Source organism: Symphodus melops (assembly GCF_947650265.1).
Source record: "Symphodus melops genome assembly, chromosome: 11".
Classification (NCBI taxonomy): Eukaryota; Metazoa; Chordata; class Actinopteri; order Labriformes; family Labridae; genus Symphodus; species Symphodus melops.
In genome coordinates, this window is record NC_136701.1 from 22305129 (window position 1) to 22319366 (window position 14238).

A 14238-nucleotide genomic window follows, 5' to 3' on the forward strand; every position below is an offset into this window, starting at 1 on the left:
TTTTTATTTTCTCATTTTTTACTTTTGAAAAGCGTCACTGTAAACTGACAAAATTCTCTTTAATCTCACTTTCCCGTCTATAACAAAAGAGAGGTTTATGTTTTATTGCAGTGCATCTACAATGTTACTTTTAAGGGCTAACATACATTTTAGCTGTTTTTTGAGCAGGCTAACATCAACTGCGCTGTGGTGTAAGCAGGTTACATTTGAACATTTAGTTCAGTGTTAATTTTACAACTAAAACAGCACAAAAAGTGCGTTTCTTTTCAGACAATACATTTATTTAGACTCCTCTTGGGACAATAGGTCCTTAGCTAGTAAGTAGCAGCTTACAAGCTAACAAGTGGGAAACCCTGTTAGCATTATTTATCTGCTTACTAAACTAGAAGCAGAATGAAGCACCCAAGCTGGCTACCTTAATTACTTTCATTTAGGTTTAATTAAGCTAGCTATACAGTCATAAAACAGTCAGTGTGGTTGCTAATGGGACCCAAACTTCAAAATGTCTACAAAATGAACCCCTTTAAAATCTGAAATGCCATGATGCTATAAAAACACATCAAACTAAAACACAAACACGTCTACAGTAGAAGACAGTACAGAACTTCTTCTATTAAAAGCTAAGCACTGCAACTAGTCAAAACTTAAGATAAGTCAAAGGTCCTGTCAGTGAATAGTATGAGTGGGACCAGCTCAAAGCATCCATGACTGGAAGTTTTTTTTTTTAAACATTTCACAGCCGAGCAAATATAAGTTCTGTAAAGTTCTAAAATGTAAATAAAATAGTATTTTATAAATACATACTGAGCAAAAGAAATCATTATTTCATGTTATTTGTTTGTTTGTACACATAAACATCATTTAAAAGAGTCCAACAATATGTGTTCTGTTTTAAATAATTCGTTTGTTTTTGTCGACTTTTTAAAGTTTTTCAAAGCACAGAATGGTTTGCTATGTTTGCCAGGTGGAGAACAACGCAGCTTATTTTAACCCTGCAAACCCAAACAAATCTCCATGATGCTCTGATTCCTTTGAAATTAACTTATTTCGTTGAAATAAATACTGGCGTGTGCTTGAGGTGCAAAACACACTCAGCGAGGAGAGGCTCCAAACTAATCAGGATTAGTGTTACCATTAAAATGAAATACCAGGAAATTAAGTGACTCTACACAGCAAAAAACAAAAAAAACAACCCTTACTGTATTTGAAATTAAGTTCGAACTCTACTACCCAGCAAACACCTGGGGTGTGAGCGGGGGCGGCAGGTTTTCATTGTCCATGTTGTTGACGTCGATGGCAGAAACCTTGCGAGGCAAAATCTCTAGAGGGTATTTCTCCAGGATGTCGTGCACCTCCCTCTGCACAGCCACGGGCCAGGACAGGAGGTCAGCCTGCAGGCTCTGAGCAGCCTCCATCACCGTCTCCTGCCGGCTGCTGAGGCCCGACAGCAGCTCCAGGTTGTGATTGAGCTGAGTCAGGACCGGGTTAGTGGCAGCCACTTCTGGTGCAGTGCCAGTGCCGGGCCACTCACCGTCAGAGCTGTTGATATTCGGAGAGGCTTGCCCAGACATGTAGCGCTCAAATTCCTCTGGGGAAAGATTTAGCGACTGAGCGTCCAACTTCTCAATAAATGCTGCGGCACAGCACTGAAAAACAGAAAAGCAGTACATGAGGAATTGGATTCTGAAAGCATATTAACATCCACCATGGTCATAAAGAGACGGACAGTCTCCATATTAAATCAAGAGTTTCAAATACAGGCTTGTGTTCTAAATAGTAATTAGATTGATAAAAAATATACTAGATATTGTATCTGTTCAATCACACAAATCGTAGTTCTGAAGCCTGTTTGCCTGGATTACCAGTCTGATTAAAAGTGGGACTGGTAACTTTATTCCTTTCTACAGTGGAGGGAAGCCTTCCAGTAAAATTACCTCTTTGCTGTACTCAAGTCGTTTTCAGGTTTCTCCAGCGTAAATGTTTTATTTTCTATTCCCTACATGTTAACACTACAATACAATATTTCCACTTCTCAAATTTGAGTTCGGAGATTTTTTACTTTATCTAAGTCAGAGGATTTAAAAAAAGAAAAAGTTGGATCAAAGCCTAAATGCGAGTCCTTTTTTTTCAAAAGCTCAGCTCAGTTGACGAGTCAAAAGTAATATCCGTCTCATGACATCAAACATTTTACTTTGTTTTTGTTCCTTTGAGCTATTTTCATTCAGCTCGTAATCTGAAATTAGTTCCTTTTTCTGAAGGGGATATCGTAACCTTTACTCTACCAGAGGGTCCTTACGATCTTTGAAAATAAAAGCAGGGTTGATTCGAAAGAGCAGGTAAAATACTCTTAGCTTACAACAATAAAACATTTCAAAATAAAAGCCTAACAATTTTAATTTTAAAATTCAATCATATATATATATATATTAAACATTTAATCGTTTAAAAGTCCTGAAAAAAGACACAGACCAGGTTGGTGAAATAGTATCCGTCCTCGCCGGTCATCAGCCTGCTGGGGTTGCAGAAGCGGGTAATGTACTGGATGTTGGACTGGAGCCGTGGAGGGTTGGCCTTCAGAACGATGTAAATGAGCGCAGGGAGAAAATCGTCTGCCGAGGCCGGCTCGTTCTTCGTGATCCTGATGGCGCTGAAGATTTGTTTACTGCAGCGTGTGATGCAGCTAAGTTTGTCCCGAGGAACCCTCTTTGAGTCCATCTCAATGACATCTGAAAAACACACATATATACAAATAATTCATGACTTTGATAAGGCAAACAAATCATAACTTAATGTCCTGTTTACAATAAAAATAAATCTGAGCCGCTCAGAGATCACTGTTTTCTCTGCGGCCGTAGATTTAACCTTTTGTTCTTTGATTGTTTGAAAATGTTTTCTCTGGCTTTGGTAAAAACTCAGATGCTGATTTTTCAAAGATAATTTGATGATGTACAAAGTTTGGCTAATCACTGATCGTACTTGCAGCCCTGTTCAGCCTTTATTGATCCCCCCACTGGGGATCAATAAAGGATTATCTTATTTTAGTAACATGCATGTGCAGTAACTTGGGGGGGGCGGCAGTAGTCTGCAGGGACTTGAGTTGGGAACCAAAGGGTCACCAGCTCAAGTCCTGGTGCAGACCAAGCCCTTGAGCAAGGCACCGAATCCCCCAATTAGCTCAGGAGTGCTTACACTGGGCACTCTTGGATCCTGTTTGTCCATGAGTGTGTATTTCAGCCTCTGTGTGTGTCGCATGTTTACCAACAGAGTGTAAAACCTTATTACCCCTCACAGGATGAATAAAATATATGTTCTTCTTCTTTCTATGTGCTGCAGTCTGGAGTCTGTTGGTCAAACTCCTGCTGCGTGAAGGTTTGTTGGTTTGTTTGTTGAACAACTTCAGCTACAGCACACAAAGTTGTTCATGTTTTGAAGTCTGAGACGAGGTGAAGCGCAGCATGCTGTGGTTTGTTGTTCAGAGAGTAGTTTAACGAGCAGCTCTCCGGCTCAGTGTGAACATCTGTTCTGCTTATCAAAGATGTACAGAACAGCTTCATGCCAGTATGCTATCTTCTCATCTACATACTCAGAAAACCGACTTTGTGACTAATACAGAATATTAATCAATCCCTTTTGGTTTCTAAAATGTTTTCGCTTCAAACTCAGTATATCAGGTTTACAGAACACACAAATCTCTGCTGTAGCAAAACAAAACAAGCAGTTTATATTCAGTTGGACTTTTTAAAATCTGTGTAACAGTAGGTTAAAGTGTTTACTCTGACCTGTTATTGCTTTGACCACATTCTCAGACACTTCTGGGATTTCTTCATCCATAGAAACACAGAGCATCTGGATGGTCACCCAGTGTAAGGCCCTGAAATACAGAGACTCAAAGGGATTAACAGTGACCCTTTGTTTACCTTGAAAAAAAGGGGAGTGGTATTTAATAAATTGTACATTTCACAAAGAAAAAAAGAAACCTTCAGTGAACCACAACCATCAAAGTCAAAACAAAGTCATTGAATCCTGTGAGGCCAACCTGATCCTCCTCTGTGTGGCCAAATCCTTCTTCTCGTCATCGGTGGTTTCAGGACAGAACACGCTCTTATACAGACGAGTCATGATGTACTTCTCCACCTGGTCCATCACCTGCTCCACAGACTCTGAGGAGCCTGGTGAATAAAGGGTTAACAGACAGCGTCAGTCAAAGCTGCATGGGTTGCAAGTATTCAACCTAAACGATGCGTTAGATAACCGACCATACATCTGTCTCCAATGAGAGGCACATTTATAGAAATACAAAGCTACACAGCGGCTGCACTCTGGCCCACCAGCAGAATGAAACTAAAATTCAGGTAAAAGAAAAAAAAAAGGTTTTGCTTTGATCGTGACGGCAATAAACTGGTAAAAGGGATTTGATGCGACACATCCAAATTTAAACAGAAAAACACTGATACCACATGTACAGTTAACAACACATATCTTACACCTTACCATAATTGCACACGATCTTCAAAAACACAGCATGAGAGATTAGAGAAAATGGGTAAAAGAGTATAAAAAGATAAAGGATCATCATGAGCACTGAGTTTAAAATGCATGTTTTTTTATGTGGAGTTTAGATCAAACTTTTCTAATGCAAGCTTAAAAATGCTAGCTCATAGCAAAGAAAACATCATGCAGATTTTTTTCCTGCGCCTCTATTTTAGTCAGCTCGAGTGAATACATTAATGCGCTCAGGGCGATGCCATCAATCAACTGACTTTGTGTGCAATCTAGCCTTGTGTCAAATTTTCATCACTTTTTGTCAAAACACATCTGCACAGCTCAGTGGAAAATACGTAATGTGGTTGCTAAGAAATCTGAAAAAATAGGAACTGAGGAATGGAAATGATTGTTGAATGTTATTTAAGGCCGACAAGTTCTTCAAACCAACCTTTAAAGTGGCTCATCAAGCGGTCGGCCATGTTCTGGTAGAAATCCTGAACACACTCGGACAGCTCGTCAGCACTCAGGTCCTGAAAAGGACCAAAGTTAGAAGTTCTGATCGGGTCATGATCAACATTCAACACTGAACCTTTTAGTTTGAAGAACAACAGACCTTTTTGCTCATCATGTTCATCACAAAAGCTCGGGACTGCTTATGAATCTCCCGTCCCGGCTTCTGGAGGTTTTTCAAGTAGTCCACAAAGTCCTTGGACACTTGGTCTGTTTCAAAGCTAGCATGGCGGCTAAGAGATGGACTGGGTGTCCTGCCTTCTTGGTTTTCTGTTGAGAAAAATCAACGTTTCCATAACATGTGCAACATATGGCAAAGAAAGTGTGTAGTTAATCACATTTTAATCACATGTTTGTCGATCAAGAAAGTCCAGACTAACTGTTTTCTCTTTCTCTGAAGTGCTTAAGAATAGTTTTCTGCTCTGAGGACAAATAAGAGGACACCACTGATTTATGAAAAAGACATTATTTTACTTGTCAGGAAAACTATGGCTGAGATGCATCTCTACAGAGCTTGATTACTTGATTCTGTCAATAATTAAGCCCCAAAATGTTTCACAACATTCTGATAGTATGCTCAGGTTGAATGGTCTGCCTTAACACTTATTGGTGTATTTGTTTATCCAAGACAGATTCTTCTTGGTAAAATAAAGGTATACAATATATATATATATATATATATATATATATATATATATATATATTCTTTTTAAATGTTGCAGTAAGTCATGATAGTGTGACCGTGAGCTAACATAAAGACTGAAGTTAAGCTAAAAGGAATTTCGAGTTGTATTCTTTATAATGCCATTCCTTCTGTCGCTTGTGAAATCATCGATCAAATACAGACTGACAGGAGACTGAAGTTCAATTTCAAACGTTGTCTGACAACAAAATCCAATCATTAAATCAACGTTTTGTTTTTTGTCCAATGAAGCTGTCACCTTTTTTGGGAGCAGTGCGTGATGAAGGGCTGAAGAACTTCTTAACGGTGGTCACTTTCCGAGTCTTCTCGTTGGTTTTCTTCTCCTCAAACTTGGAGAAGGGTCCCAGCGAGGCGTGACCTGGCTGTGGCTGCAGAGCTGCGGACTGAGACTGAGACTGTGCTCCGTGACTGCTTGCATATGCTGCCTCTTCCTCTCGCTGCAACCTGAAGAAGCCAAGGACAAATGATCAAGATTGTACTTACCAACATATTTATCTTAAAAAACACATAATAACCACAAACATATCATATCCTAATAATATGCCGTGCTGAAAATGACTGCATGGTAAAATGTAACTCTTTTCTACCCAGATGGTAAATGCATTAATGCAGCAGACGGTCATACTTCTCTGCCAAGGCCCAGTCGTCCTGGATCTGTTTCTGCCGTACCCGCTGGTACTCCTCCCTCCAGCACTTGGAGCACAGGCCCTGCCATGCTGCGTTACCATAGTAACCGCATCCCTTTTTGCACAGTAGGTCTGATTGGTCCACGTGTATACCCCGTCGCTCTGTCCGCTGACTCATGATGCTGGATTGGACCTGGAATGAAAAATTATTTTTCTAGTCGTGGTGGATGATAGTTTGTGTGTATGCACTGAGGTAGTGCCCACACTGCTGTCTGCACGAGATTACTACATCTTATACGCCCCAGCTCATATTCATAATTCTTACATATTGGACAAAGAAAGGCCTGAAGTTTTTTCTTGAACATAACATTTTGTGTCATACAGCAGTAACAAAGGATATATGATGTGAATTACCAGGGCATAGTTTATACTGCTATTGAATTTATGTAGTATACAAGAAATGTGTGAATCAGTCCATGTCCAGAAAGTTTTTATCTTTAACAACTGGGTCGTAAATAATCCCTTAATCACCTCAAAATTTCCTCGAAAACCACTAAGTGGTTATAAACAAACACATTTAATCATCACAAAGTAATTTCTTAGTAGTTCTTAGTAAGAAATGCCAGCAGATAATGTGAGAGTTTTTGGACCCTGATCCAGCTCAGTGAGAACAATCAAGTCTGGATCAGAGTGTCGGGGAAGGATTTCATTAACTATTAATCTATGAGTTATTCTATCTAGGTCCCTCAATTGTATCTGCTGTAGCCATCTTTATAGTCAACACATTTAAAGTCAACATAAAGCATGTAATAAAGGTGTTACTCAAACATCAAACCTCCAGCTCCAGTTTTTTTGTTATTGTATTTAAATCTAGGTCATTTCTATATTTATTTATAGCTTGGAATTGAAAAAAAAAATCTATATATTAACTATAAAAATAGATTTTCATATCATATAACATGATAGCTGACTAGATGGAGAGAGCATTGAATTTAATAAATTATACTTCTTCCCATTCTTTTGCGGATATGTAACTTTTTTTCTTCTTCTGAATTATACTTTTCACTGTTTGTAATTATTATTGATTTCCTGGCGGGTTTTTTGTTCTGTTATTTATCATTCTTATTTTATATTCACCTTTGTCTAATGCTACATGTTCGTAATAAATAAAAAAAGATATAGCAAGCGATGTAATGCTAATATCTTCGGAGAGAGTGAAAGTCATGACCTAACATACGATGGACAGGACTGTGATCTTTACTTAAACATGAAGTGAGACCACCTGCTGTGTATGAAGGCATCCTGTCCCTGGAACGATCTCTCCTCCTGTGTTTATATTTTTCTGTGATTAGTCTCCCTAACTGTAGGTTTAGTTAGCTTAACGAGCTGCATTGGTTTCCATAGCGACGGCTGCGTAGTTAGTTAGTCGAGTAAATCAACGCAAGCTCGCGCGCGCTCAGCTACGTTAAAACGAAACAGGTAATGTTCATACAATAGCTGGTTACTCACCTGTTATGCTTTCACCAAATCTCGAGCACGGACACACAGCCCTTCGCTTTGCTGCTGTTATGTGAGATGACGAAGCTTTGTAGGGTCAAGACCGTGACGTAGCATAATGACAAGCCGGAAGTCTAGTGACCCAACCTAAAAGAAAAATGCAACAAGGGTTGGGGAACATTTCCTCCATTTTCTTTCTTTCTTTCTTCTTTTTTTTTAAATCACAGTTCATTTATGGACAAACTTTTAAGTGACTGTTTCAAACGAATATGATAGCTGTGGACAGAAAGGCTGGTTAATGTCGAAAGGCTATTTACTTCCGCATGGAGGACTAATTTTCAAGGATGAGTCGGTGTCGCGTCTTGTCATGTATCCGACGACAGAGCGTCACGTGACCTTACGGCGAGCCAAAAAAACCTGTAAGGAAAAAAGCTGAACTTTTAGCTGTCATATAATCTTATTTCTCTTTACATTAAACTTCGCGTTACAGTTTAGAAACAAAGATGGGCGTTTGAAATTCTCAAATTGGTAATTTAAGACAAAAATGGCTCAATTAATATAATTATTTATATAGTTTAAATTGGCTAATTTATCCATTTCACTGTGTGTGGGAGTGCCTTTTTGTGTACTCTTACCTCTTATCTTTGCTCAGTTGTTTCCTGGAGGCCAAACGATGTTTTACTTAGCCTTCTATGGGAAGAAACAAAAAAAACATCCTGTGGAGTTTCCCAGTGAAGGAAAATAATGACTTTAACAACAAGCTTGACAAGTTCTTAAGATATTATTGAAGCATAAGAACTTAGAAAACAAGGACGAACAGACAAATCTGAATGTTGGTTGAGCTGTAGGGCATTGTTTCTGTTGTAAAGCTTTACATAGTTGTTTTCTTACAAAAGAAAATTAGGTGTTTAAATAAATTACATTTGGGGTTTTTTGTATCATTTATTTGTTCACTATTTTTCTCTTTGACTTGGTTTAATTTAACATGTGTTATGACCCTTGGTAAGTGAACTGAATGGCAAGCACAGTAAATATTCTCACAGTGAGCAGACTGCTTGCATGTTGACTTTAAGGTTAATAATCAGTGGTTGTGTCTCGGTTTAAACACATTTATGAGCACAAGAAGTGCATTGATTTGGTTCAATTTATCCACTGAGAGTAAAACAGATAATTAATAGAATCCAAGCAGCAGTTTATAACGCTCAATCGAAAACCCTGTCACACTTTTTATTTCGTTGTTTTTTCATAGGAATGTGTTTAATGCTTTGAGCCCCTCTGATAAATCCTCCACTCTCAGCCTTTGCAGGAGAGGGAATATTTACCAAAGTGAGAAAGAATGACACAGAAAACAACACGTGAGAAACTGGCAGATATTTCTGAAGGATCATTAATGCTGGTTTTGGATACAGGTGCTACAGAGTTCTGATATGAATTACACTCGTTTAGAAGTAAAATGGTGCCTCAAGACATGCAGCTAAGTTCCCTTTCTAAGGATACAAATATTAGTTTGGGTCTGCAATAAGAGGCTGACGAACAAGAAAAACTTACTAGCCTACAATTAATATTGATATAAGCATTGACATGTAAGTTCACTGTCTCCGCTGTGTCACTTACCAAATATATAAAAAAATAAATTACCTCTATGAAAACGCCAATCAGCCACGAAAAAATGCTAATATTCCTTTAATTTCATGTTTGCATAAACTTGAAACGTGTGTTGTGTATTTCTGTTTATGAGTAGTCAGAAACACAGATAACAAGCAGACCTGCACACACACACTCAAACACACACACATTCAGTCTAGACTGACAGAAGTCACCATGATCCTGATGGGCCGTAGTTTGTGTCTCCCCTCTCCAGCCACTGTCCAGGAGCTTTTCTCAGTGGCTCGAGATGCCAGCATCATCCCAGATATCTCCTTAGATCCTGTCCTCTCTACTTTCCTCTCTCTGGACTCCTCTGCAGCACTGCAGCATCAATACGCCTTCTTACAGCGGAGCATGAGCAGCGAGCAGCAGACAGCCTTCAGCCTCAGTCTGAGCGGAGAGCTTGGAGGCAGCAGCAGGGTCACACATGGAGGAGTAGGGCTTGTTGCTCTGGCTCTGTCGATGCTTTTTGACCAGGTTGCCCAACAAGTGAGTTAAAACTTTTTTTTTTCACTTTTTTCTTTCTCTGTATATTGTTTATATGTTGGATTAAATTTCATATTTTCTTATTCATGCATGAAACTCTGTTCTTACTTTGGTGATCATACAATGACAGCAGGAGATTGGCAATTTTTCTATGACATTTCATTGGATTGATTGGTCTAAAATTTGGTTGAGATATTGCTGTCCTAAAGAGGACATAGACGTATAAATGTACGGTTCCTCTCAACATTTCCTTCGGACCCACCAACAAGTTGACATCAGTGTTTTGATTTCAATTTGTCAACAACAACTATACAAAGGTTTACTGTAAAATTTTGTGAACATTTTACAGTAATTCGTATAAAACATGTTGTTCCCTTGATCAATCTTTACCCTTGTGACCAGGTGGGCTAACAGGTCATTTGTCAGTAAAGCTAAAGTGTGCTTAAGTGTGTTTTGATGGAATATTGTATCCTCTAAATTGTTTTACACCTACTTTCACAGTATTTATTGTATTATTATTTTGTAGAATATTTTGGGAAATATTTCATTTTCGGCCCTTTAGTGATGATAAGAGTTGTGTGAACAGAGGGACTTTGACACATCTTAAATTCACTTAAAGTCTGCCGCACCATTCCTTTGGAGTGGTCTTGTTAGCCTGCTAATACACTTAACTTACTTTGTAAACATGGTTTATGTTGAAATATGTAACAGTGTCTTTCCTATGATATAAAGAGATGATTTAGGGTTTAAAATGATTTGAAATGTGTTTTATATTAATGGACATTGAGAATCCGAACTTCAGGACAAAGAATACACTGACAGCAAACATGCCCTTTGGACACATAGTGAGCATGTGACCAACAGTATGGCACTGTAACAGCATTTAACCTTCCCAACCTGAACATTACTTCAAATGTTGGAAAATGCCCAGGTGTAAATTGCAGAAGCTAGGTCTTACTATTTCACAAAGAATGCTGAAAAGAACTGAAATCCAGGCTTTCAAATGTTCTGTCATCCCGCCAGGTCCGAGCGCATGGATCAACAGAGGGTGACGCGTCAACTCAGAGACCCCAGGCTAAGAGGATTTTTGGCATCAGCAGTTCTTCACGAATTGGCTGGCTTGTACACAGCTACCTCTGCCTGATCCCTGGCATTGCCAACAACCCAGACAAGATGGCTGAGACCACAGAGGTCTATGACGCCTGGCTTAAACTAGAGCTTATTGACCATTATGAGAGAATGACAACAAAGAAGAGAATGAGCTCAGTGTCCATGCAGCAGTGGTTGGTGGGAGCTGCAGTTCATCTCCACATGAGAATTCACCAGGTCAGGACACTCAAACAACATTTAGTCCATACATCAAAATTCTAATATTGCTGCTACAGTGCAAATAGTTTATCTATCCTCTGACTGTAGGATACTGTGCCAGAAAAACAGGAGTTATTGAGTGTTTAAGCTTGGGAAAAGAATGAGGTCTTAAAAAATAATAATTTTAATTCCAGATTTGTGACGGGAGCAAACTCTGGCCTCCTGCATGAATGTCGGATATGCTTGTGCACGCCCTTTCCTTTCCTGCATTGTTGGCTCTGACTGTTGGCACAGGAAATAAAGCATTAGCTGCTGAGTCATCCATTATGGGGGATACTGATCTAAAAGTTACTTTACTCTATTCCCAACAGGTCCGTCTGAACTCTGTACCATTAGGATCAGCCGAGTCACTGCGTTTGTCTTATAAGTCAGGGCTGGGTCGCCTGGTTCACGGCTTCACAGACTATCTGCACAGAAACATCCAGGAGACTCCAAAACCTGGAAAACCCAGAACCAGGACAGCCTCTGGACTGAGAAGAACTAAGATGTTTAGTGTCACAAAGACCTGCTCAAGTTATCGCCTCTCTAATGTTAGCCTGAATAGTCCAAGTATCTCAACTGATAACGAGACTACACCCAACTCAACAGCTGATATTTTCAATAGTTGTAAAATATCTGCTTCCAGTGAAGACTTTGGACTCAATGTGACAAAAAGAAACAACGATTCGGCCGTAGGTGTGGTAAACAGGACGTCACTAAACAGTTCTGCTGAATACAGCAGGGGTGACGATATCAATAACAAGCAGGGTCTGTTAGTGATTGAGCCGAATAGGAACGTGAGTCACAACGTGCAGCACCATCCCTGTCAGTCTCCAGCCATTCAACAAGCTTTGGTGACGCGTATTATGAACGTTCAGGACCTGGAGCGAAACAGAATCTTCTTTTTTTATCCTGACAGCGTCTTTCACAGTCTGCTGAAGCAGAGGGAAGACTTTGAGTTCAGGTTAAATAACACTGAAATCATTTAAATAAAATATTCTTTAAAGTACCATATTGAACTACAATAACCCAGACCAGCATACATTTTAAACTGCTCTGTTTCCGCTTATATTAAGAAAGGATGCTATTGTAATGATGGTTTCAACTACTTACTTCAAACTATTCTCTTGCATATATTGTAAAACATATTAAACGATTTATACTATCGATGTTGCCTTTTTGGAGTACACTGAACTGAATACTGATATGTATATAATTAACCCCCCCCCCACACACACACAAATGAAGGGCTGGATGGACTTATTTCTAATTGTGTGGGTCGACAGACACTCAGGTTACCTAAATAAATGTTCAAAAACACTATCAAAGTGGATTTTTCATCATATCCTCTCTTTTAAAAAATATGTATCGCGTCAGTCCGTCGGGGGCGATAGAGCGCCAAGCAGCCTTGAGTCTGCCATAAATTAAGGGACGAAGAAGAGTTTCGACCCGCCTCCTCCTTTCACGCGTGTTGATGACACGGAGCGATGCGTGAACGCGTCTCAGTTTTGACTTCCGTAACTTCACTGATATGAACAAGGCAAGCTGAAACTACTATTAGCGTTCACGCAATAGTGACAACAGGTAAGAGGTTTTTTTTTAAATTAAATGCTAAGTTTTAATCTTTAAAGTTAGATGTTAGCTACGCTGCGCTGCTGCTTTGTTGTTTCGCGCGAAAACAAAAACAGAGAAAACGTCTCGGAGCGTCTTTTTAAGAGGCCATTACGCGATGACAGCTCCTGGGGAAATATCACCGACTAAAGCTTTTTAACGCCCACACATTGTACCGTGGATTAATATTGCATTAAATAGGAGTAGAGTCCAGTTTCGTACCGTACTACGTAGGTTAGCTCAGAGGCTAACCTGCTAACTACACTGAAAGATGGGCGTCAGCCTTAAAAACCAGATACAACAAACGAAACCTAAACCAGGATTAATTCCCAGGAAAAGAGACTACACAAAGTCATTAGAATTTAAACATGCTGTGATCAAGGTGTATTTTAAATAAAATCTATTTAACAAGTGAGAAGTTTTTAAGATGAAACATCTGTTCACGTTTTCAGGTTTACGTCACTTGGTTTTGTTTTTCCTCCAGTTACAAACAAAGCAGGAGTGATGCCACTTTTATATTTTATAGTATAATTTTTTTTAATTTTATTCAAATCTAAACCACATCTAGACTCTGGGTGAGACGTGCTTTATAAATGTGTGAAGGAAATATTGGGTTAAAAGAGAAAACCTGGGGGTATAAATGATAATACCTGAAATATCAAGGTCATAAAGTGGAGTCAGGGTGTGTAGCTGCTGATCCGGTTAGTTTAGAAGCACCTGATAGGAGCACCTGTTGAACTTTGTTTCCCCAGGAATTCTTAATTCATAATTTCACCTTTCAAATAATAATTACTTTTCATATAATCACGTTAGTTTATTTTTAAGGATAGCCCCTTGACATGATCCATTGACAAATCCAATCAGTACAGTTAAATACAGGCACAGTTACATACAATATTGAGGCACTTAAAGGTTTGTAAACCCACAGCAGCCTCAAAAAACTATCAGAGGTAAATACGCATGGCATATTAATCAATCAACAAGACAAATTACATGGCAACATGGCGTTAGAAGCAGGACCATGATTTAAAAAAAAAAAAAAAGGTACTAGTGCAGGGGCAGCCAACCCTGGTCTTCAAGAGCCACAATCCTGCATGTTTTAGATCAGGGGTGGCCAACCCTGGTCCTCAAGAGTGTGAGAAATTAACTAGACTTTCAGGAGACACCAAATGATCTGAAGAATAGAGGTGAAAGAAAGCCACAGGAGGGCATCCTCTTTCTCAGACAACACCATACAAAATGTAATTTGATTATCACAGAGTCACTGTCTCCAGAGGACAGGATACAGTAGACTTCAAACAACCATTGTAATGTAAAGATCGCCAT

At 39.2% G+C, this 14238-nt stretch overlaps 2 protein-coding genes across 2 annotated transcripts; one reads left to right on the forward strand and one right to left on the reverse strand.

The window, feature by feature from the left end:
* Nucleotides 1-153: 153 nt before the first annotated feature.
* On the reverse strand, nt 154-8148 carry rabgef1 (RAB guanine nucleotide exchange factor (GEF) 1). Its single transcript, XM_079355438.1, has 9 exons — nt 7834-8148; nt 6324-6517; nt 5937-6142; nt 5099-5265; nt 4934-5015; nt 4037-4169; nt 3780-3871; nt 2470-2726; nt 154-1646 (listed from the first exon to the last, which is right to left on the reverse strand). Exons 2-9 carry the CDS (start codon nt 6500-6502, stop codon nt 1227-1229), a joined length of 1536 nt encoding a protein of 511 aa, XP_079211564.1. The 5' UTR covers nt 6503-6517; nt 7834-8148; the 3' UTR covers nt 154-1226.
* Nucleotides 6944-12468, forward strand: LOC306831224 (uncharacterized protein; the record flags this gene model as incomplete). Its single annotated transcript, XM_079355182.1, has 5 exons — nt 6944-6958; nt 7751-7803; nt 9663-9957; nt 10978-11280; nt 11634-12468. The coding sequence occupies 5 exons, from the start codon at nt 6944-6946 to the stop codon at nt 12288-12290; spliced, it is 1323 nt and encodes a 440-aa protein (XP_079211308.1). The 3' UTR covers nt 12291-12468.
* Between the last annotated feature and the right edge of the window lie 1770 nt (nt 12469-14238).

Excerpts from the sequence above, each read along its gene's own strand:
- rabgef1 (XM_079355438.1), bottom strand. The coding sequence starts at position 6,502 with ATGAGTCAGCGGACAGAGCGACGGGGTATACACGTGGACCAATCAGAC. Across the intron at positions 3,872-4,036 it reads GCCACACAGAGGAGGATCAG|GGCCTTACACTGGGTGACCA; the intron begins GTTGGCCTCACA and ends TCTGTATTTCAG. Across the intron at positions 2,727-3,779 it reads TGTGGTCAAAGCAATAACAG|ATGTCATTGAGATGGACTCA; the intron begins GTCAGAGTAAAC and ends TGTGTTTTTCAG.